The 23,573-nt window shown below is 33.0% G+C and overlaps 3 protein-coding genes across 3 annotated transcripts; all 3 read left to right on the plus strand.

Moving 5' to 3' along the window:
• On the plus strand, positions 1–8,933 carry LOC114423771 (chaperone protein dnaJ 13-like). The gene is made up of 13 exons (XM_028390647.1): positions 1–283; positions 360–646; positions 1,032–1,229; positions 1,321–1,435; positions 2,046–2,132; positions 2,328–2,416; positions 3,610–3,694; positions 4,684–4,737; positions 5,242–5,322; positions 6,271–6,348; positions 7,313–7,552; positions 8,186–8,293; positions 8,381–8,933. Exons 1-13 carry the CDS (start codon positions 140–142, stop codon positions 8,435–8,437), a joined length of 1,623 nt encoding a protein of 540 aa, XP_028246448.1. The 5' UTR covers positions 1–139; the 3' UTR covers positions 8,438–8,933.
• A 1,626-nt stretch (positions 8,934–10,559) lies between these two features.
• On the plus strand, positions 10,560–14,789 carry LOC114423777 (phosphatidylinositol/phosphatidylcholine transfer protein SFH11-like). Its single transcript, XM_028390659.1, has 12 exons — positions 10,560–10,928; positions 11,071–11,457; positions 11,542–11,641; positions 12,045–12,311; positions 12,557–12,634; positions 12,859–12,960; positions 13,069–13,118; positions 13,774–13,882; positions 13,999–14,079; positions 14,164–14,304; positions 14,407–14,448; positions 14,541–14,789. The coding sequence occupies exons 2-12, from the start codon at positions 11,078–11,080 to the stop codon at positions 14,583–14,585; spliced, it is 1,395 nt and encodes a 464-aa protein (XP_028246460.1). The 5' UTR covers positions 10,560–10,928; positions 11,071–11,077; the 3' UTR covers positions 14,586–14,789.
• A 2,189-nt stretch (positions 14,790–16,978) lies between these two features.
• Positions 16,979–20,285, plus strand: LOC114423785 (vesicle-associated protein 1-2-like). Its single transcript, XM_028390671.1, has 8 exons — positions 16,979–17,197; positions 17,286–17,356; positions 17,504–17,585; positions 17,912–18,027; positions 18,131–18,295; positions 18,392–18,442; positions 19,451–19,528; positions 19,972–20,285. The coding sequence occupies exons 1-8, from the start codon at positions 17,146–17,148 to the stop codon at positions 20,080–20,082; spliced, it is 726 nt and encodes a 241-aa protein (XP_028246472.1). The 5' UTR covers positions 16,979–17,145; the 3' UTR covers positions 20,083–20,285.
• The last annotated feature ends 3,288 nt before the right edge of the window (positions 20,286–23,573 follow it).

Below are 23,573 nucleotides of genomic sequence, written 5' to 3' on the forward strand. Positions count from 1 at the left end.
CAATTTCTTTTCTAACACGTTGACGTCGGCCAAGGAAGAGAGTAAGCGAAGACCCCTTAAACGTTAAACCCTTTACTTTCCAACCACTGCAAAACCCTAACCTCCGGGGGTTCCAAAATTTCCACGACGAGGCACCGCAATGGACGAACCGAACGAAGCACAAGACAACAGAGAACTCTACGCGCTCTTGAATTTGTCTCCAGAAGCTTCCGATGAAGAAATTCGCAGAGCGTATCGTCAATGGGCGCAAGCCTATCATCCCGATAAATACCAAGCTCCTCACGTATTCCTCTTTCTCTGCCTCGTAATTCGTTTTCGTTTGCTATTTCTTCTTTCGTTTTACTTTCTTCTATTATCAGATGAAGGATATTGCTACGGAGAACTTTCAGCGAATATGCGAAGCGTATGAGATTCTTTCAGATCCAAATAAAAGGCAAATATATGATATCTACGGCATGGAGGGGTTGACCTCTGGTTTGGAACTTGGTCCAAAGCTTAATGGAGCTGAAGAGATCAAGGCAGAACTCGAGAGATTGAAGAGGATGAAGGAACGCGAGAAAATGGCGGCGCATTTTCAACCCTCCGGTACAATTGTGGCCAATATGTCTTTGCCACGCTATCTAGACGGAAATGGCATGCTCAGAGGGTATTTCTCCGTTCATCGTAGTTTTTGCTTATTTATATCAATATGAATGTGGTTGTTGAACAACTCTAGAGTTAACCGATCAATTTGGAAAATGAAATGCTTATTTTATTTTTTAATCATATATTGCCAAAGCCTACCACAGAATACCTTGTTATAGTAATGGCTTTCATGATGTTAATGTAAGCAATGGTGGACAGAAACTGGAATGTACTGGAATTGTTTTCTTAACCTTTTATACGAACACCCTCCGGGAGTCCTGACAGTGAAATATTAGTTGCATGATCCTGACAGTGAAATATTAGTTGCATGATGCAATTTATGTGTTTAGCTTTTCTTCTTTGTTTTCTCGTCTGATTGTGTATTTTATTACGTTTATGAGTATCAGAATGGCTATGACAAGTGAAATCCAGTCTCAGTTATCAAAGCGTAATGCTGTTACGATTGGTGGTAATTTAGCAGTGAATGGAGAGGAAGGCGGTGGAGCTGCTACTGCTGTATTTAGGCATCATCTTTCAGAAGTTTCGTCAGTAGAGGTTGTGGCCTCAGCTGGTCTGCGTGCACTAATTGGGGTGCAAACAACTCGGTGGGTAATTTGTATTCTGTAAATCAAATTGAACAAGCTCTTTTGCCTGTTTTAGTGATCCTTTTAATGTTTCTTGTGCTTCATATTCCAGTAATCTATCATCACACTCAGCTGCAACAATGGGCATAGCATTGTCTCTGAAAGACGGTTCATTGAATCTTTCAAATTTATGGACCCGCCAACTGTCAGAAACAGCAAGCGGACATGTATGCCACACTCTGTAGTCTCTACCTCAAAATTTTCTTTCTTTTCAATAACATGATAACTAGTTCACATGGATGCAAACTTGGGATGGAGTAGACAATATGACAGGGAATTGAGATGAATGGTTGTACATATATGGATCAGCTAGTCAAGCATTAAAATAAAATTTTCATAATGTCAACTTTGAAATCACTTACTTTTTATTAGATGAGAGATTTGTTGATATAAAAAAAGTTGGCTACTGTGTCCTACATTCTTTTAGAAAAGCAAGATCTATGTCATATAAGCAACTAATCTATCATCATTTGATTTTGCAAAACCCAAGGAAACAAATGAATGGTTTGTTATTGGTGGGGACATATGGCATATCTTTTGAACTTGTAGTAGAGATTCATCAACAAGCTGTGTATTTGGTACTTATAGATATCCAAATCCCTAATGTAGTGTTGTGTTAGAATTTCGCTGTAATTAACCAAATCACATGGGCAATCTAAGCAGGGACTGTTTTACAGCTCAGAATTGGTGAATTGAGCTTTTTGTTATCTTGAGATTTATGAAACAGTTTTGGAAGATCTTCAATGTTCGATCTCTCCCTTTTCATCTGTGTTACAGATAGAGCTTGCTTTGGGGCCACATTCATCTGTAACTGTTGGGTGGCAAAAGAAAGATCAGAGAAGGTCTGCCTCTGGAGAAGTGAAGGTACTTCTGTATTTTCTGCATAAAAATGTTTCCCCCCCTCTATTATCCATCTTTCTAAACCCAAAAAATTAGTAAAAATATAATAGATCTTGCACTTCTGCCTTTCAAGTAGTTTCTTAGATATTGCAATTTTTTATAGGACAATAAAGATTCATCTTTTCCTATACTGAATTAACTCTTTCTCAACTCCTTTAGTTTGGCACAGGTTCTTTTGAGACATCAGTTCATTATACTCATCGTTTTTCTCCTAAATCTCTTGGCTGCATTGTGGGAAGAGTTGGGAGGTACACAAAATCTTATTAGATGTAAATTTAGTTTGGGCGTTATTTTTTAGTTTCTGGCTTTGTTTTTGGTTGCTAAATGTTCGCAATGTCATGATATTCTTGACAAAGGTTTTTCTAGGTTCAAATCTTGACTCAAACCCCAACTCTTTCTATTGTTATTTCCATTGTTTGTTTCTTCACTGTCTTAATGAATGTCTTCCCATACAAAAATGAATTATTGCCATAGCTTTCTATGAATTATTTGAGAATTTATTATAGCTTGTAGCTTATATTGTATCCTTTCTTGCAGACTTATTCCATCTATATCGTATCCTTTCTTGCAGACTTATTCCATCTATATCGTATCCTTTCTTGCTTGAGTATAAATTTTATTGATTAGAAGAGAAAAAGTGTTAGTTTTAGTTACATTTCAGATGTGACTAGTAATTGTAAAGCTTTGTTGTGGACTCATTTCTGTGTGCCACTGCTAAATGAGAATTTAGTAGAGGAGGACCAAAGCAAACTTTAGGAGAAACCATCAAAATGATCTTAATCTAAATATGTGTGTCAAATTTTTGGATTATGATAGACCTCAATGATGTTGGTTGATCCAACGTGCCAACCCCACCTTGTAGGAAAAGGCTTGGTTGTTCTACTGATGCTATATTGTGTCTCTTTCTTACTTGTTCAAAATTGACTTGGGAATCTGTTCTGATTTCTGAGTAGATGCTTGTTTCAGTTCCCTTTAGCACTGGATAACAAATGAAGTTGCTCAGCCTTATAGTAATAGCATCTCTTATATTGTTTTCTGTGTTTGGGATCTATTTTCTTGTCAGGCAGTGGCATCCCACATCTATGGCCAAAGAAGATTTTTTTTTTGTTGTGATTAGAATCGAATTGTAAGGGGAAAAAGATTAGGACCAAGTTAGAGCTGTTACAGTTGGGATATTTGAAGCAGGGGCAGTATTAATATAGATTTTTATTATTTGATTCCCAATTACTTCATGTAAAATTGAATCAATATACCTTTTGTACGTATTAAATGGTGAGTAGAATCTCTTTTAATGCTATTTTTAACGGATACTATAATATTTAATGACTGCAAATGTTGATTACGCATCACTAGCATAATTATCAGCCATACCCATTGCTAGTCAATGTTTTAATTTGTCTGTGTGCTATCTGTTTTGACATTAAACCATTTCTTCTTGTAGTTCTTCCCTTGAGGTTGAAGTCGGTGGTGGGAGGAAGCTATCCAAATTCAGCTCGGTACGCTGGTTGTATATAATAGGAATTCAGGTAATGTAGTTAACAATTTCTTATTTGTATTCATGTTTATATCTTGTATCTTTTTTTCCCCCTTTTCCTATGATCAAATCTAATAATGCAGTTTAGGCTTAGGATGAAAGCTTGTTTTAACTACTACTATATAAAATCAATTTGGTATGTGACATGAACCAATTACTCCAAAAGTTTTTACAGTTGGTGAAAGTAAATGAATAATTTTATTTTAACACATATACCTTTTACTCACACCTTCTGCAACATCCTTCTAGGCTTGAAGTGTGGACAGTGGACACGGCTCTACTTGTGCTTACTTTCAAGTTTTTTCTTTTTATTAGAAGAATGGGTATGGCAAGGATAGAACTTTCAACCACTTAGGCAATAGAACCATCATACACCAACTATCCCAAAACTTAAAGCTATTTACTGAAAGTACATGAATATCTCCCCGTAGTACTGATAGTAGTTAATAGAGGAACTGGGCCATCTCCCAAAACGGGATAGTGGGATGACAACTATTTTGATCCTAAGTAGTTTTGTATTACACAAATTTTGTGTGTTTGTGTACATTTAAAAAACCTAAATGTAAAAACATATTTATAGTCAATGATTAAAACTTTACGCTTCATAACCAAAACAGCAAACATGTCTGAGTGCATCACACAAGAAATTGCACCATACAACTTGATTGCAGCAACTTCCAAATGAAAACCCTTGAAGAAAATCCAATGCGAAATGTAATTTAAAACCAATGTTTTGGGTATATGAAGATGGAAATTTTTTAAATAATCAAAAGATTCAGGTGGTAATACATATCAACAGTTCCTTGTCGTACAGTTTCACTAATGAATATAACTGTTTTTGAAGATTCCATTGTGTAATCCTCCCTTCCCGACTTAAAATTTTTCCTTGTACTTGAAGTTCAATGCCAGGTGATTTTTTTTACCCTGCTTGTTCATTATCTGTTTTATAAGCCTTTTGACATTCTTTTTTAACCATTTCAGGGTATTTCCTGGAAATTTGAGCTGTATCGTGGGGGTCAGAAGTTAATTATTCCTGTAAGGACACTCTTGGTTCTTTACATGTCTGATAGATACTAGATATAATTTTGGGCTTTGACCTTTATTTAGATATACTATGTAAGTGGTTCGTTTATGTTCTCGATTGTGAAGATGCTCGGAAGATCTATGTATATAGAAGTATGTACTTGCCTTATTAGACTTAATAAGAGACAAACATGCATTTAATGCATTCATCCTATATGCCTATGGGCGCTGTAGACAACCCCTTTTATTAATTAACATTGATATAAGTTTATTCTGTTAAAATGTCATTTTTTTTAATATTTGTTCTATTACTTGGCTTTGATCTTGATTTTTGCTTTGTTTTAGACTTTAAATGCCTTTGTGATATTTGGTATCGTAATTAACTTGAGAAAGCATGTACTTGCTGAGCAAACTATTTAGATATTATATCTATTATTAAAATCAGGTAATATTGCAATTTAACTTACTTTGTTTGACTTACTTTTTTTGTAACTTAAATTAGCTTTTACTTTGCAGATTTTGCTGACAAGACATCTGAACCCTGTGTTTGCTACTGGAGCATTTGTTGTTCCTGCATCTCTTTACTTTGTTCTAAAGGTGAATTCAAATAAACTTTACATCGATAACCAAATTCTTTTTATCCAAGTGCTCTCTGCCAGTTTATTTTTGTGAAGACTGAAGACTTATAACCATATATGTCTGCACTTAGTTTATTGTTAGTATGCCAATTAAGAGGAAAACATTTTGTTATGGTAATTTGCTATCCTCTGAATCTGAATAATGCTATTGCTCATTTGGATTCCTTAGTTTCTCCTTGTGCTGAAGAGAGTATGATTTCAAATGAGCCATCACTATACAGTAGGGGTGACAAGTGCAAATTCTACTTAGTTTTGGAATGAACATTTGGTTTCAAATGTTTTTTTTTTACCGAACAACCGTTTTAACCGGTTCGGTTTTATATCCAAATAGCCAAACTAGTTTAGAAAACCGGTTCAGAATTGAACTGGTTTTTAAAAACCAGTTCTAAGAGGTGAACCGGTTTTTGAACTGTTTTTTCTATTGATTTTTTATTCAGGTGAAAACCAGTTTGGTTAACTGAATCGGTTTTGTAAAAACAATTCGGTTAACCGGACTACTTTTGTATAACAGTGCAATTATTTTTTTTTTCAAACCAGTCCAGGTTAATACCGGTTCGGTTTCAGTTCAGTTACAATCCAGTTTGTTCTGAACCGGTTTTTTGCACACCCCTAATGCAGAGCATGTGGATAGGCAGGACAAAATTGATTGAAAATAAAGAAAATACTTTCTAAAACTTTTCATTTGTGAATTCACTCGTGTAAGTTGTAGCATTAGTTACAAGACTTTGATCTCCACTTACCACTTTTTATTACCAAATATTTCTGATGCAGAAAAAACTATAGGACAGAATTAAGATAATCATTTATCTTTCAGCTAAATGTGACAGAGGTGGTTGTTTTGTTTATTGAACAGTTTGACGATATTTTCCTCATCATTTCCTTAAATATTTGTGTTGTTTGTTTGCAGAAACTTTTTATTAAACCTTATTACCTTAGAAGGAATAAACAGAAGGCTCTGGAGGAGAAGGAGAAAACTTCTGCTCAGGTAATGGTGATTAATGTGCCCAAAGCAGTGGCATTGACCTCTATTATTCCTGCAAATTGTTGTTGTTTCTTGTTTGCAAACTGTAACCCCTCCTCATGTCAAACTTCTTATAATTTATTCACTTGTAATAGGTATGATCACAATTGAAGATATGCTTCTTGTCAATGTGTGGCACACGTTTGTTTGATTGTATGAGGGCCCCACAACCCCACTTGCTCCCAAATATCTAAGTTTCAGCCAATGGTTCAACTTGAAACTGTTCATTGTGATGTCTGAAGATTGTTTTGTTTAACCATTGATTTTGAATATGTTGAGAATTCTTATGATATTATCAAATTTGATTGTTATGCGGATTCATAGATGGTTGCAACTTCCAATTATCATCCACTCCTTTGTGAGAAGTGCATCAGCTATTAATTTTTAGGCTGTGTTTGGCATGACATTGTCATTTAAGATTCCTAGAAATCCTGCATTTCTCTATTGTCCCTTGCCTGCCATATTACCGGGGATCTAACATCATGGTTGTGTTAAATTTCCAAGTATGCTCTGAATAAGGCATCTATAGTTGGATAACAAATATATTTACTATTGATCACTAGTTTTTGCATTTTTTAGATTTGGAAATCTTTAGTAATTTTCAATTGTCATACAATAAACATCAGGGCCTTGAGTTCCATATATTTCATAGTTCATTCCCAAATATCTCGCACTAGTCCAAAATACCTGGGGAATTAGGATTCTATTTCTGCCAAGTACCTCCTTTTAGTTCTCAGTAGTGATTTTCAAATATCAGATACACAAATCAGTTTGTTTCATGACACGATCTCCCTCATTTCTAATATAATTCCAATTCTTAGAACGAGATTGTCTAGGGAGGGACATATCTATATTTCTAATCTTTTGAAGTCTGTTGAGTATCCTGGTTAATCTCTCTCTCCTCCCCTGGGGAAAAATATTTGTGCAGGTTAAGGAAGCACGAGCTACAGCAGAGAAAGCTCAGAATTTACAACAAAATGTGGCTAATAGGAAAAGAAACAAGCAATTAGAAACAGGTGGACTGGTTATTATGAGAGCACTATATGGAAATCAGAGAATTTTGAACAACTTAAAGTCATCAAGTGAAACAAGTTTTGAATTAACTTCAGAAGTCATTGATGTTACAATACCTTTGAATTTTCTAGTTAATGATTCTGGCCAACTCAAGGTACGCCCTTTCTTTTTACTATGCATGTTCTCACAAAACTATTCTAGTTAGCTACACGGTCCAATAACTACATTTTTTTGTGTCTGCCCACTTATCCAGATGAATAAAAAATTGCAGTAAATATGGGATAAAGATAAAATGCAGCATGCTTCTTTGGTCAGACAGTAATAGAAACTAATAGATAGGGTGATATTTTTCTGTTTAATGGGATTTAAACCAAATTTCTGAACCTTGAATTTTACATCAATGAGACTCAGGGTTCAAGGATGATAGGTCCTTAGAGAGATCAACACATAGAATTAGGAGACACGAGGGAGAAGAAAATCAGAGAGAAAATTCTATTATTCTGCCCTGCCAAGTTAAAACCCCTTCTACAACTGTGAAACCAGTTTATTACAATCCCAAAGAATAGTATTCAATATAAAATGGTATTTATAACTCCCTATCCTCTTTGTTCCCAAACCATCAAACAGACCTCTCTAACCACCTGCTTTACTAACCGGGCTTCCCTGTAATTAAGAGTTTGTTCGAAAGAATTTGTTTCTAGCATTTCTCCTTTGAAATATGCATGGTTTATATGTCGGACGGTTCATTTTTTTTATTAGATGATGAATGTCCTATTTGTTGATGCAGCTTCATGAAGGTGTAAAAAAATCAGGCATCATGGGTTTCTGTGATCCATGTCCTGGAAGTCCTAAAGACTTGTATGTAGAGTACGTCTATGCTGGCAATCAATACAGGGTATTACCAGTTGCTTGTTATGATTCAAAATTGTTATAATCCTCTCGCATCTGGTTTATCCAAGGGCTAATTAAAATGTTGAAGCAGGTTTGGGCTGGTGATTATGAAGAATTACAGATCCCTCAGGGCAGCCACAGGATATAAAGGATTATTATTAACACATCAATATATCATTGTAACCTCTTGCAGTTTTGCCTGATTTATATACGCTTGAGGTACTACTGCATTTTATCCTGTCAGATGGAATTAGAGGAGGTACCTTTTACGATTTTTGGGCCAGTGGTACCGTCACTTATTTTTTAAATCTTTTATTTTTCCCATAATTTATTACACCCCGAAAATGTATGAAATAAGGATATTTTAGGAGGCGGTTTTAGTATTTTGTCAAGTTGCGTCTCTCTCTCTAAACTATTAACTCTGCTGCTGGATCCCAATTTTGGTTAGTCATACTCCTTTTATTGTTGATTCGTTGCCCGTTCACATAAATTCTTTCTCGAGACAACAGCCAACAGCTGTTGGAGGTTTGATTTGATGTTTGTATTATCAAGTTTTCATTTGGGTTTGTACTTAAAATATGATACACTATTTATGACAATAACATCGGTGAATCAAATTGAGCGCCGAAACATGTTTATGTTTACTTGTACCTGCGATTCTGCGAAGGTGCTGATTATCTTTCTGTAGAACTGGTTGACAAGTGTAAAATAATATAAAGAATATATTTATGATTTTATATAATTTTTTATTTTACCAAAATAAGTTTTTAGGTTATTATTTTTTTTTTATATTTAATTTTGAATTTTTTAATTACAAAATTTAATACTCCTTTCATCCCTAGTTATAAGTCATAGTTGATTAATTTATGCTTATTTAAAAAGTTAGTTAATTTAGTTATTAATATTAAGTTTGCTTATAATTATAATATTTTTTTAAAAAATTTATTGAAAACATTCATCTTCTTCAATTTTAATAGGTGAAAAAATAATTAATTCACAAGGCAATTGAAAAGTCGTCTAATAAAAATGGACAATTTTTTTTTCAAAACTGTCTTATAAATAAAAATAAAAGGAGTATTTTCATTTGAAAGTCAATTTTTTTTTATTCAATTTTGAATTCTTATTTTTTATTACAAAGTTTTAAATATCTTTGTTTGAAAGTCAAATATTTCTAAAGTTTAGAAACAAAAATATAATAATGTAATAAGTAAAATAGATAGAGATATTAAGGAAAAAATTAAAATAAGAATTTTTTATTTAAGTATTATTGGTTAAAATGAACTAAAGATATAGACTGAAAGCTAGTAAAATGGTAATTCTCCTCCAATAGAAAGTTTATCGCGTGTTTAATTAAAATATAGATTGTTTGACCCTTTTTTTTGTTGTTGTTTAATTTTAATAAAATTTGACTCAAACCGTCTTGATAATACATAAATATAATTTAATGGATAAATTAATAAAAATCACATTTTATATCAAGTTATATAAATGATGTAATAATTATTAAAATTATATAATTTAATCTCTCATCACATTTTTATATATATATATATATATATATATATATATATATATATATATATTCACCATAATATCCTCACTTCTTTCGATTATATTTTTTTTTAATATATAATATTCGAATTCAAAATCGTACTTAAAAGAACTGAATCCGGAATTAGTCACACCAATAACTTCATCACAATAAGACATATATTTAAAACAAAACGGTGAAGGCATTTGAAGAAGACATGTATTTAAAGCATACATTCAGTGAAATTTCCGTAAATTAATCATGTGAGGACCTATATATTGTCACAGGTTTGATTTAGAAAAGATTACAATTTCAGTTTGAATGTTAAATGTTCAACAAGAGAGAATAATAAATTGTTTCTAACATTAAAAATTTGTTCGAGAGATAAAATAGTTTCAATGAACTTAATAAATAAGTTCTAAAAAAGACATTGTTGAAAAATTATTAATAACTGTAGTGACTATAATAAAATAAATGACAATTTTTATTGGATTATTCAGGTGAGAATAAATGTCCACAGGTTCAAATTTTAAGGGGAAAAAATAGTTACTGACAACTATTCATTACTTTCGAAACCAGTTTATAAGTAGAAATAGAATTGCAGAAGTAGAAGTACTTAAAAAGAAAAATATAAATTTATTAGTTGCGTAAAAGGCACAGTCTAGTCCGATATAGTTAAAAAAATGGGATACCGAACTTCCTTTGTTTGGTTTTCGCGGTTTCTTGGAACACAAATCATTCCAATTCGATCCTTCCCCAGCGAGCCAGTGCTTTGTACATCAAACACCACTCTCTTCCTCCTAAGTGCTGCTTTTGTTACATGCATTAATTACATCATATCCTATTTCTACTGTTTCACAATTCCTTCCTTCTCTTAGAATCAGAACCAAAATTGCACATTATTGTCCATCTGATTCCAATTTTCACTCGGAATTTAACTTCTTTTACACTCACTTTTTTGCTCCTGCATCCTGACACACGGTTCGTATAAAATTAATTAGGATTAATTTTGATCTTCGTATATAATGTCGTTTTGTCCACCCTAAAGTAGTGGTGAAAATTCTACTGTTAAAAAATGGCCATCAATTATGATTTTCATTTGTGAGAGGTATAGGATTTTAAACGTATATATTTTGATGCTACAATTCCGATTTTATTGTGACACAATCAATTTCTGCTAACAGTTTAATTTGAAGGCATGCAAGGTGTCTATATTGAATAGATTTGTATATATGAATGCACGTTTTCAGTTAACAAATGGCGGAGCCAGGAGACAGGGACGTGATTATAGGAAGAGGTGATGGAGAAGAAGAGTCATGTTCTGGTTTTCAGGGATTGAGGTTTGATATTGGTGGTGGTAGTAGTAGTAGTAGTGGTAAAAGTAGAACCAAAAGTTTTCATCCTCCTATTGAAACGCACTGGGATCTGAATTCAGCAGCAGGGAAAAAGACTTCGTCCCCTATCAAATCATTATTGTCTTACCCGCTCATGAAATTTAGGAAGACTAAAAGCCTTATAATGATTCTAGAAGGAGCTCGTGATCCTAAGGATAAACAAATTGTTGAGTCTTTTCGCCAAATGCTTTTACGAGAAGGTCTCTTGCCACCCAAACACGATGATTATCATACTCTTCTAAGGTACATACGTATGTCTCTTGCTGTTATTCTATGACAAGTTTAATTGCAGAGTTGATTTTCTAACCGCATCGCCTTTGATGTGAGGTTTCTGCGCATGAGGGATTTCGACATGTTAAAATCCAAAGAGATGTTTCAAAACTATCTCAAATGGCGCAAGGATTTTCGAGTGGACGTGCTTTCAAAGGTCTTGAAATTTCTGTTTCGTTCAATGTTGGATTATCCAGAATCGTATATGCTGATTATAGTTATAGTCGTAATATAAAGCTCTTCTGAAGTCTATCAATCGTGTTGAGGTGTACTTAAAGTTCCTCATCTATTGACTTAAAAAAACAGGATTGAGATGTACTAGTTAATTTCAACTTGTGATATGTTTGATCCCTTTTATTTCATAATTTTTAATCCTACATATACTCATTGAAAATTTTATCAATGAATTTAGATGTTCTTCACCTCTTCATATTAATGTAAAATCACCAAGTTCTTTAACTTTGTGCATTCATGCTAGCTACCATTCAGTTCAATAATGATGCTACCAACACCGTTGAGTTTGACTTATATTTGGGCTTCACACTCTGGCACATATTCAGGAATTCAATTTCACGGAGTACGATGAAGTGAAGAAATGCTATCCTCATGGATACCACGGAGTTGATAGATACGGCAGACCCGTGTATATTGAGAGAATTGGGATGGTAGACCTTAACAAACTGGGGCAAGTAACCACATTTGAAAGGTTTATCAAACATCATGTGTCAGAGCAAGAAAAAACTCTCAAAGTAAGATTCCCTGCATGTTCACTAGCTGCTAAAAGGCACATAGCATCCACTACAAGTATCTTGGATGTCAACGGAGTAGTAAGCACATTTTTCTATATATTTTTCCTTTTTATTAGAACTCAATTGCTAGCCATTTTCCTGTCCAACTTGCTAGTTGCTACATTTACCAGAGGAAAATAGATCTTTTATAAAAACTATCCAAAATGAAACCTTTTTATGGTTTATCTAGGTTCACTTCACTTTAGAGCGGTCCATATCTATATATATTATAAGCTATCTAAATACTGAAACGATTATTTGGTTAATTGGTTGTATTCTTCCAGGGAATATCTAATTTCTCAAAGCCTGCAAGATACCTCTTTATGGAAATTCAGAAAATCGATAGCTGTTACTATCCTGAGGTATTTTCTTAGATTGTAGCTCATATGCAGATGATTTGGATATGATATGCTTGTGAGGTGTGAAATTGGAGGTCACTTATCTGATGATAAGACAAGTTTGCTAAGATTTTGTACTCAAAACAGTTTGCTAAGATTTTTTAATCATGCAAGATGGAGAAGAGCTTCATAAATGTTGAGTTTATCCGTGAGCAATTAATTAACATTGATCATTTTTGTTCTTTTAGACTCTAAATCAGCTCTTTATTATTAATGCCGGATCTGGGTTTAGGATGCTGTGGAAAGCAGTAAAGACATTCCTAGATGTACGCACAGTGGCAAAAATTCATGTACGAATCATTGAAACTACATATTATTTCATTATCAGATACAATGAAGTTGCACATACTGTATTGACATATTCGGCTTATATTGAACCTGTAAGATTGATGTTTCAGGTGTTAGGTTTCAATTATCTCAGTGTCCTGCTTGAGGCTATTGATTCAAGGTAACGTGACTTCTGCATCCTTTTGCCACGATTCTATTTTTCCTTTTTTATAGTATCAACCTGCATGAATACGAGTAGGGTACCCAGTTACTCAGGGACGGACCAAGATTCCCTGCATTTAAAAAGTAACTACATGGTCCAGTCACCATCCAATACTCTAAATTTTTAGTTATATTTTATTTAGTTATTTTATGTATATAATTTAATTTTAATTTCTAGGATTTCATGCAGTCCCTTTTGTGATTGCAGAAAATCCACACGTGTGCAGAATATGCAAATTTCAGAAATTAAAGTACACATGATAATACAATTTCTAAATGATATAAATAGATTATAAAATGTGAATATTATTATGAGAATATCTATAATGAAAGAAATTAATAACTTTTCATAAGATGAATGAGTTTAATTAAATAGAGAAACAAACAAGAAAAAAATTGAAAGATTGGCGAAAATTACCTAAATTTTGATAGAAACTGTCACTTTTTGAAAGGAAAATGGTTTAGTTAGGACCTGTGTAATACCTAACTATGTCCCAAGTGTACTTAATGTGTACCGGTACTTAGTGTCTAGTAGGAATGTGTTTGACTAGTAAATGTGTTTGTAACATTCTACACTTAGTGAAACTCTTAGATTTGATTGTCGGATTTTACAGTAATTTGCCAACTTTTCTGGGTGGTAATTGCACATGTTCTGATTATGGAGGTTGTCTGATGAGTGATCGAGGGCCCTGGAAAAATCCAGAAGTGTTAGAAATGATTCAGGTTTGACGTACAGTATCGTGAACGAAATTTCTTAGTTTTTCAACACTCTGAATTTAATTGTCAATTTATAATCTAGAAATAACTGTTGAGAGGAGCACGTCTCATTGACAATGTAGGTTGTTAATTTGAGAGAAGAGATTGATGGTAAAAGCGAAGATGGTGATGTGGATATAGAAGATTCCTCGATGCCCAAAAAGGTGATGAATTAATGAATTATTTATCCACTTTTGTTCTACCAATGATATGGACACTGTTGCTTAAAAATAAATAATGAAATGCAGGTTGATATGCAAAACAAAGATGGCAATTCTCTCAGTCTACTTGAGGAAGCAGCATGTGCGGGATCTGACTCGGCATGTTCTTGTAGATTAGCATTGCAAAAAATTGATTGCCTTGAAGCTAGTCTTGGAGACATCAAGAATGTGAGTTTTCACATAATTAATGATTAATTCCTTGTTAAAGTTAAACCAAGGAAATCCAAAATGCTTAGGAATTTTTGCTAATACTACTTATGCATGTAGCAGAAAATCAAGACACTGGAAGATGTACTTCAGGACACCAAGATGGTGAGATAAAAAACACATTGATGAATGTTTCCTCGAGGTTCTAGCAATGTGAAATGAGCATGTGTTTTACACCGTTTCTTCTTCTCTTTCAGGCCTTGATAGAACATGCACAACATGAGGAACGACCAAAAATGTAAAAGTGGCTACCGTTAACACTGTTGCAGTGAGTTAATTGATTTTTTCCCCTCAATTTCACTTGTATATTATTAGATTAAAGTTCAGCAGACTCTGCAATATTAATATCCTAACATGGTTGTTGTACAAAACTCTACCAAAGAATTGTTGTCGTGCAAAAAGAAGAAATAAAATAAATTTAAATGCAGGAATATATTTCTTGGTGACAAACACGAATACAGTACGATTGAGGATATTGGTGTACAAAATTATAAAAAAAAATACAATTTATTAAATATGCCTGTTTGTCTTCACTACGTGTATAAAAAAAGTTTTATGAAGATAAACAAAATCAACTGATTTTTATGTCTTAAAAATATGAATCTTCAACTAGATGAGACATAATAGAACAATAAACAAAATAAACAGAATATATATATTTTAAAACAGTAAATACAAACTACGATAATGATAATAAATAATAATGGTGATGCTAATTGTTAAATGATAATAATGATATCGATTGATTGGGTCATCTTATGATAAAATAATTATTAAATAATAACAATATTATCAAGTAAAAATGATAAAATAATAAAAAAATTTATAGTGACAACAAACAATTGTAATAACAATAAATATTATGTTGGAAACAGTCATATTGATTGTAGGAGATAATAAAAATAATAATGATAATGATTAATGTTGAGGTAATAATAATGATTTTATTTGAAGTTTTGATAATAGTATTTGGGTGATGAAAATGTTAGTGTTGATTGAGGTGAAATTTAAGATGAGTATAACAATAATAATGATAAGAATGCTAATAATAACAACAAATTACATTGACCGTCCTTTTACTTAAAGATTTTTTACAATCATATCCCTTCAATTAAAATACACTTCTTTTGCCTCCCGAATCATCACAGTCAGTAACGGTGTTAAATTTGTAGCGAAATGTCCAAAAAGTCCTCCCACTCAATCCTCCTCCATGTTGCACCCCTCCACAATAACCACCACCACCCTCCGCCGCTCCTCTACCGTGCCTGATCTGACATCCTCGCCATTAGGTCTGACCTCCTCGCTGTAGATCTGGCCTCTCATGATTGTGCTTAAGGTCCGTCGCACGAGCTTTAGTTTCAACGCGGCCACTGCCGCCGCAAAGGATCTGACCTCCTCACCTGCTTCGACTCCATCACATCGTCGCCCCCGCACAAGATCTTTGTTTTACATCGAATTGCAAGAAACCCAGGTATAAATTGATGTACAGACTCCATAGAAATCTCATTTCATGTGTAGAGGGATTCGAAGGAGGCCATGGGGCAAGTTTGCAACAGAGATTCGTGACCCTACAAGGAAGAGCTCGGATATGGCTCGGAACCTTTGACCCCATGGAACAAGCTGCACGCTTATGATATTTTTGCTCTTCATTTTCGTGAAGCTATTGCCTTTTTATTTAAGTTTGTTTGATTTGTTTTTGTAGCTGATCAAAGTTCTACGAAATGAGATTGGACATTTGTTATTATTGTAAGAAATTAGTTATGAGAATAATAAGCAAGTGGAATATCCCTGTTTTGGTAAAAGACTCTTTTGCTAAAAGTAACGGATTCATTTTCCAAACTGATCATCTCAATTCTCAAACAACCATAATAATAATAAAAAAAAAAGGTTGAGAAAAAAATAAATATTTTGGGTTGGCATGTTGCGGTAGCTTCTACCATTTAAAGGAACTTTCAACCATGACAATTTGTGTTGAAATGTTATTATTTTTTTTACTGTTTGAAGTTAAACCCAATTGAGTATTTGAAGCTAAACTTCACCATTTGAGGTGCTGAGGAAGATGAGGGCATTTTTGTCCTAAAATTTTATTAAACAATATGTGTCTTGCATGTGATGTATTTCTGTTAACGGAAGTAACATTGTAAGGGTGCATGTGTAATGAAGTTATAAAAGTTAGGGGGATTTTGTGTAGGATAAAAATAAAGAGGAAATATGAGTGTAATAAGTCAAGAAAGATGAACCTAGTAAGGATAATAATGATTGTGAGTTGTAACAAAAATAATGCTATTGATTGAAACTAGTAAGAATAATAATGTTACCAATTCAAATAATCACGGTGAATCTCTTAACAAATAAGAGGAATTGGATGTTTTATTTTTATATCTAAAAAGCACGAATGAAAATTACTTTTAATTTGAAATTTTGAACAAAAATTAATTTAAAATTGAATTAGAATCTAATTGAACTTCATTTTAACTGAATGTATATTATCCAAAAATTATATTTAAAAGTTAAAAACTCACAACCAACCTGAACAAATCTTAAATTAGGAAAGATCAATAGTTTTTTGTGTTAATAATAATAATAATAATAGTTTGAACTTTGAAGGCAGATTAAAATGGCCACATTCTCCACCACAAAGAAAATAGAAAAGAAAAAGAAGTTGAATGACAATCCTCCTCTTAGCGTGTCGTAATCGATCGCATTAACATTTGAATTCTCTTTCCTTTTCTTGATCTCTCCGTCCATCGTCATCGTCAGACCCAGACAAATTCTCTAAGCAGATCGAATCAAAGCTCCGATATGACCACTGGCGACCTCCTCAGCATCGAACCTCTCGAACTTAAGTTCTTATGTGCGTTCTTTTGCGCTATTCTTTTTCCTCCACCCTTTTTTTCATCTTCTCCTAAGGTTTCATTTTCATTCCGTTTCCCCTCTTTCAGTTGAGCTCAAGAAGCAGATATCATGTTCTCTTATATTGTCAAATAAGACCGATAGCTATATAGCTTTCAAGGTAATTAACCAACCTTTCATTTCAACTCGCTTTCTTATTTGATCTTGTTTCAAGTACCATTTCATTGTGATTTTGCAAAACATTTTTTTTTTCTCGTGAAATTATTGCATGTTTAATTTTGTATTGTGATTTCTTTTTTTTTCACAGGTGAAAACAACCAATCCCAAGAAGTATTGTGTTCGTCCAAACACCGGAGTAGTCATGCCACAATCTACATGTGATGTTATTGGTACTAATGCAAATACAATACTCTGCATTAATATATATATATATATATATATATATATATATATATATATATATATATCCATTTATTTGTTTAATAGTAATTTATTATTTTACCAACTCATATTCTAGTTGCCAATGTGAATGAGGGCAAGAATATTGGTGGGTAATATGCAAGTAATTCTAATTCTGTAAGTGCTCTTTGAGCCTTTAGATCTATTTTAACACGCGTGAGCCTCTTTGCCTAACACACCTAAACTTTTGTGCCAGCGAGAAAAATGTAATTTATTATTTTTAATCAATGGCTTGGTGATATTTGGTATTTTACAGTTACCATGCAAGCGCAAAAGGATGCTCCGGCTGATATGCAATGCAAGGACAAGTTTCTTCTTCAAAGCGTAAAAGTAGATGATGGAACCACCGCAAAGGATATCACAGCAGAAATGGTTTAACAATTCATCATGATATTGCTAACTGTTGCAATTTCATTTGATTCTTAAATTTTTTTACATTGGGTGAAACGATGTGACATGTGTTTATTCTTTGTAGTTCAACAAGGAAGTAGGGCACGTGGTTGAGGAGTGCAAATTGAGAGTGGTGTATGTCTCTCCTACCCAACCCCCGTCTCCAGTCCCAGAAGGTTCCGAGGAAGGGTCATCACCTCGAGGTTCTGTTTCTGATAATGGAAATGCTAGTGGTGCTGATTCTGCAGCGGTGAGTTATTGACTTGTTCTTGGGTGAACATTTCTTATTTTTGAATAGAAGATCTATTAATATTATTTGGGATACCTTTCTCTTTGGGTATTGCAGGTAGCAAGAGCATTTGTTGAACGACATGAAGGTCCAGAAAAATCTGCAGAGGTAAAGCAAAGCAATCTTTTTTTAGTGTATGTGTTGTTTGCCAACTTGCATTTTGATTTGTAAATAGTTGCTTTCTTAATTAACTAACATTAGTTGTCAACTTGTTGCCCGCAAGCATTGATATTTATTTATTTATTAAGAAAGAATGCAAAGGAGAACCGAGCTTTCTTTTTGAACATGTGTCACTTGTTCAACTTGCATTGTTTTGCAACTTTGTTATTTGGGTCTATGTATGTGCGCAGGGTGGGGTTTATGTGTTGGTTATAAAGTTGAAATTCTGGGTGGTGTCATTCGTTCTGTTAACCGGTGATGTATATATACATTGAGTACTTAAGGTAGAATCTTATACTCTTAATTTCTTGGAGCAATGTTGATTGAAAGAAAATTTCCTAGCTTGGTGCTCAAGTGTTTGGTTATCAACATTTGAATATTAATAGTTTTAACAAAAGTAATCATCAATTATGTTGACTTCAAGGTAGAATTTCTTGCTCTGTCATTGTTAAATGATTGTTTTGATTTCTTTTTCACATTCCCCCTTTTGAAGGCATTCACTACTTTTGTCGGAGAATTCTCCAAATAACTCATACATGGTTTAAGAATGGCATCTAACCATATAAATCATTTAAGTCTCGGAATAATGCAGATTATTTGGACGTAAAAGTGATGTACTTTGTTGATTCTAGAGTCACTTCATGTAACTTTAGGATGTGTTCAAATTTTGTAGGATGTTATTTCCTCAGAATCTAAAGAACAATATTAGATGATTTTAATCAAAATTTCCTTTAGGTCTAATGATTTCATATTTATTGTAATATTTAATCTAAGGGAGAGGTTCATATTTTCAAGTACCAAACATGTCATGTTGTATGACTTATCAATCTCGAATTAACAGTACAAAAGAAATAATTCTTTTTTTAGGTTCCAGGCTGTAATGTTTTTAACTTATAACTACTTCAATTTTTTTTTATGTCTAGCAACTTTATTTTGATTATAGTAATTTTTTTGCAGGCAAAAGCTCTTATCTCAAGGCTAGCTGAAGAAAAGAATAATGCAATTCAACAAAATAACAAGCTTCGTCAGGAATTGGTGAGGGTTTACAAAATATATACCGATAACTTTTATCTCCCCATCTGACGGACCTGTATTTCTCTTCTTTTTCTTGATTGGAGAGGGGAAATGATAATTAAAATATGATATATGAACCCCTTTTACCAAAAGTTACACTATTACCCCTCCCTAAACGGGAGGTACAATTCTAAAACTGAAGGAAAACACTAAAAATTATAGGAAAATAATAGTCATAATTTTTTTGAAGGATTGACCACTACTTCATAATTGGACTTGGTGGATGTGTTGATTTTCTTTTGAAGGATTTACTTTTTTTTTTATACTGGATTTACTTATTTCCCTTTCTTAAGATGATAAACTCTCGTATAATCTAATTGGATGAGAAAGGTTCTGTTTCTGGTTTTATTATCTCCCCTTATCCTTTGATTTTTTTCTTACATTGGTGATCTTATTACTTGCAGGACCTACTGAGACGAGAAAGCAACAAAAGTCGTGGGGGTGTGTCCATGGTCATTGTCATATTAATTGGTTTACTTGGCATAATAATGGGATATCTCATGAAGAAAAACTAAGTATTTTCGAGATTCAATCCTTCACCACGTGTTTGATCTTAAAGTTTTTCTTTTGTTCCTGACTATTAAAGAAATGAGGACGAAAAGCAACATAGGTTAATTCAAGAGGTGTTGGTCTTTTTGGGGTTTGATAACAATATAGACATAGAAACATTAGTTGAAAGTGTGGGTCAATGGTTTCTTAAAGAGAAAATTAGTGTGAATTGACTCATGCTTTTGGTAACATTCATTTTTTTTTTTGTAACTCGAAGGAAATTTGTCGGTTTATGCGGTTGGTCTATTGACTATGGTATGGACATGTCAATGACGACTAGTAGCGTGCATATAAACTAAGAATATAAAATATTTTGTTTATTTTTCATGAGAATAATACTACTTTGTAGTTGTTAGATTTCAAAAAGGCGGATAAAAGCTCATTTTTGGGCCTAGGTCATCTGTTGCACATGTTGGTTTGGATTGTTACTGAGGAAATAATTGCTTCTTTTATTTTTTTTTCAAAATCTTTTTAGAAGTGAGCAAAAGCTAGCTATTATTTATCTAAAACAAGGTAAACACAATGAGATGGAACAATGTTGTTGTATTTTATTAGGAATTCTAATTGGAAATTCAAGTGATGGCGCAAATTAAAAGTACTAATTTACAATGAATTAAAATTAGAGAAGAGGCAATTAAAGTGTCAAAATTAGTTTTCTATTAAGTAACACAGGAAAGAGAAGCAGGCGACAAGCGCGCACGAGTAAGAAAAGAAAAAGAAAGAAAGAAAGTGGAGGAGAGGACTAAGAATCAATTTGTTGGCGTCCTGAAAGTGTGTTCAATTTGGTTGGCCATGGAAAGAGTGGTGGAAGCAATGGCCTTACCTTCTGTTTTTGGATTAGGAATTTCAAAATTTCAATAAATTTAAAATGTTTAGGATTTAAATTGTTTTGATTTTAATTTTTATTTATTTTTCAAATGTTTTATTTGAATAAAACAATTCAATTTTTTTTCATTTTAAATTTTTTGTTTGGATAGGGTAATTCAATTTCCTTCATATGCAAATTTTCAATTTTATATTTTAAATAGATAAAACTTTAATATTAAAATTTATAGAAAATAAACAATCTAATTTTGAAATATTAATTAAAAAATATTTTCAATTTTTAATAATTTATAAATACAAAATATTGATAATTTTAACTAGGGTTGTTTTGTCTGACCACAATCAGTGATGTTTTTAAACTGGCATCAACCAAGATAATTTTTCAGTCGACATCAAATAACATTTTTTTTGTCAAAGTATGTCGGGAATATTTGTTAACTGATATTAGTCGGAGCTATTTTTTGGCTAATGTTGATTGAGTCTATTTTTCAGTCGATGTTGGCTAGATTTTTTTTACCAACATTGGTTAGGGTTTTGTTTGGCCGACACCAGTTAGGGTCTTTTCAAACGACATTGACCAAGGCTACTTTTAGTCAACGTCAGCCTAAAAAATCTTAGCAGGCATTGACAAAAAAATCTACCCAATATCGATTAAAAAATAACTTGGTCGATGCCGACCAATAGAACCTACCCGATGTCGGTTGAAAAACATCATTGGTCAACGCTGACTGAAAAATCCCTAGTCGAAGTTGGCTAAAAAATAGCTCTGACCAATGTCGGACAAAAAACCCTACCCAACATCGGTTTTAAAATAGCCTTGGCTGATGTTGGCTAAAAAATAGCTCTGACCGATTTCAATCGAAAAAACTCTAGTGGATGTTGACTGTAAGAACCTGGTCGATGTCAACTAAAAATAATCATGCCCGATGTCGGTCAAAAATACCTAGCTGATGTTAGCAGAAAAAACCCGAGTCAACATCAGCCAAACAACCTAGCTAATGTGGTTAAGAAATAGCTCTGGCTGATGTCAGCCAGAAAACCCTAGTCGATGTCAGCAAAAAAATCCTAACCGACGTTAGCTAAAAAAATCTAGTTGACATAAGCCAAAAAATACCCTAGCTAACATCGGCTAAAAAATAACCCTAGTTGATATTGGCTAACAAATAGCTTTGGCTGGAAAAACTTAGTTGACGTCAGTTGAAAAACCCTAACAGATGTCAACTCAAAAGTTAGTCATAACCGATGTCAGTAGAAAAAATCTAGCCAACGTCGACTAAAAAAATGATTGGTCAACATCAACTGAAAAAACCTGAATGACAACGACTAAAAAAATCCTTGGCCGACATTAGCAAAATTTTCACATGATTGACGTTAATGAGAAAATAATCCTAACCAACATCATATAAAAAAAAATCTTAGTCAATATCGGCAAAAAATAGTTCTGGTTGATATCATACAAAAAAATCTTGACCAACGTCAGCAAAAAACAACTTATGTTGACATCGATCGTAAAAACTTTGGTCACACGTAATTGTGAGTGTTGAGCGAGAAAGAGTCATAAGTAAGAACGTGAGTTAGAGTTAGCATCACCAAAAAAAGAATTTCAAATTTTATATTTTTTGAGAAAATTTGAAACCTCATTGTTTTAGTTAATCAAAATGATTCATAAAAATATCAAAAATTAAATCTTATTTCAAATACTCTATCCAAACAAGCTATTCTATCATAAATCATTTTAAATTTCTTAAAAAAATAAATTTCTCTGTTAAATTGTTCTATCCAAACACACTATTAATGTCGAAAACTTTATATTTTTGAGCAAGATACATCATGAACGAAAAGCTACTTTTAATTATCCCATTATCACACGAGAGAGAGTTTAGGATCCAAACACAAAATTGTAGTATGGAGTGACTTCACTTCTTTCTTTATTTATACTCCTTCATAACCACTTCCCCAAGCAATTTTTCTTTTCAAACAAACTACAAACCCCTTAATCTAGCAATAGCATCTTCCTGTACCAAGTGGCACCCATATATTCGCTTCGTAAAACTTATATACTATAAAGGATATAATACCATGATATATTAGAACGAAGCCCAACATATTTTTTTTAAATAGATCAACCCTGGTTTCATTCGGCCTGCTGTTAAGTGGACTTGATCTCTGGAGGAGTGGGCCAAAGCCCGAAAGGAATGGCCAACCAACAAGGATGCTCATAAGATGACCCCATTTAATGCAACTAAAAAAAGGTAAATTAAAAACTTTAAAAAATGAAAACTGAAAAGTTATCTCAAATTAAATTGAAATCAAATTTACAAGTACATATATGAAGTTTTATTTCTGAATTAATAAAAAAATAAAAAAAATTGAGAGATAAGTGAAGAAATATGTAAAATTAGATAGAAATAAACGGTAAAGATCTGATTTCTAATCGTTTGCAAAGAAAGCGTTTAGAATTTCCAATTTATTAATTAACAACGCTGTCATTTTTTTTTTTCTTCCTTTTTACGCACCAATCAAATATGCTAATAGTGTCTCAGCATTATCGTTCAATTAGCATATCCCTTAGTGGCGATGATCAGGTCTTGCCGTTGTTGTAAAATATTTGTACATTATTATCAAATAATCT

This window comes from Glycine soja, chromosome 1 (assembly GCF_004193775.1).
Source record: "Glycine soja cultivar W05 chromosome 1, ASM419377v2, whole genome shotgun sequence".
Taxonomy (NCBI): Eukaryota; Viridiplantae; Streptophyta; class Magnoliopsida; order Fabales; family Fabaceae; genus Glycine; species Glycine soja.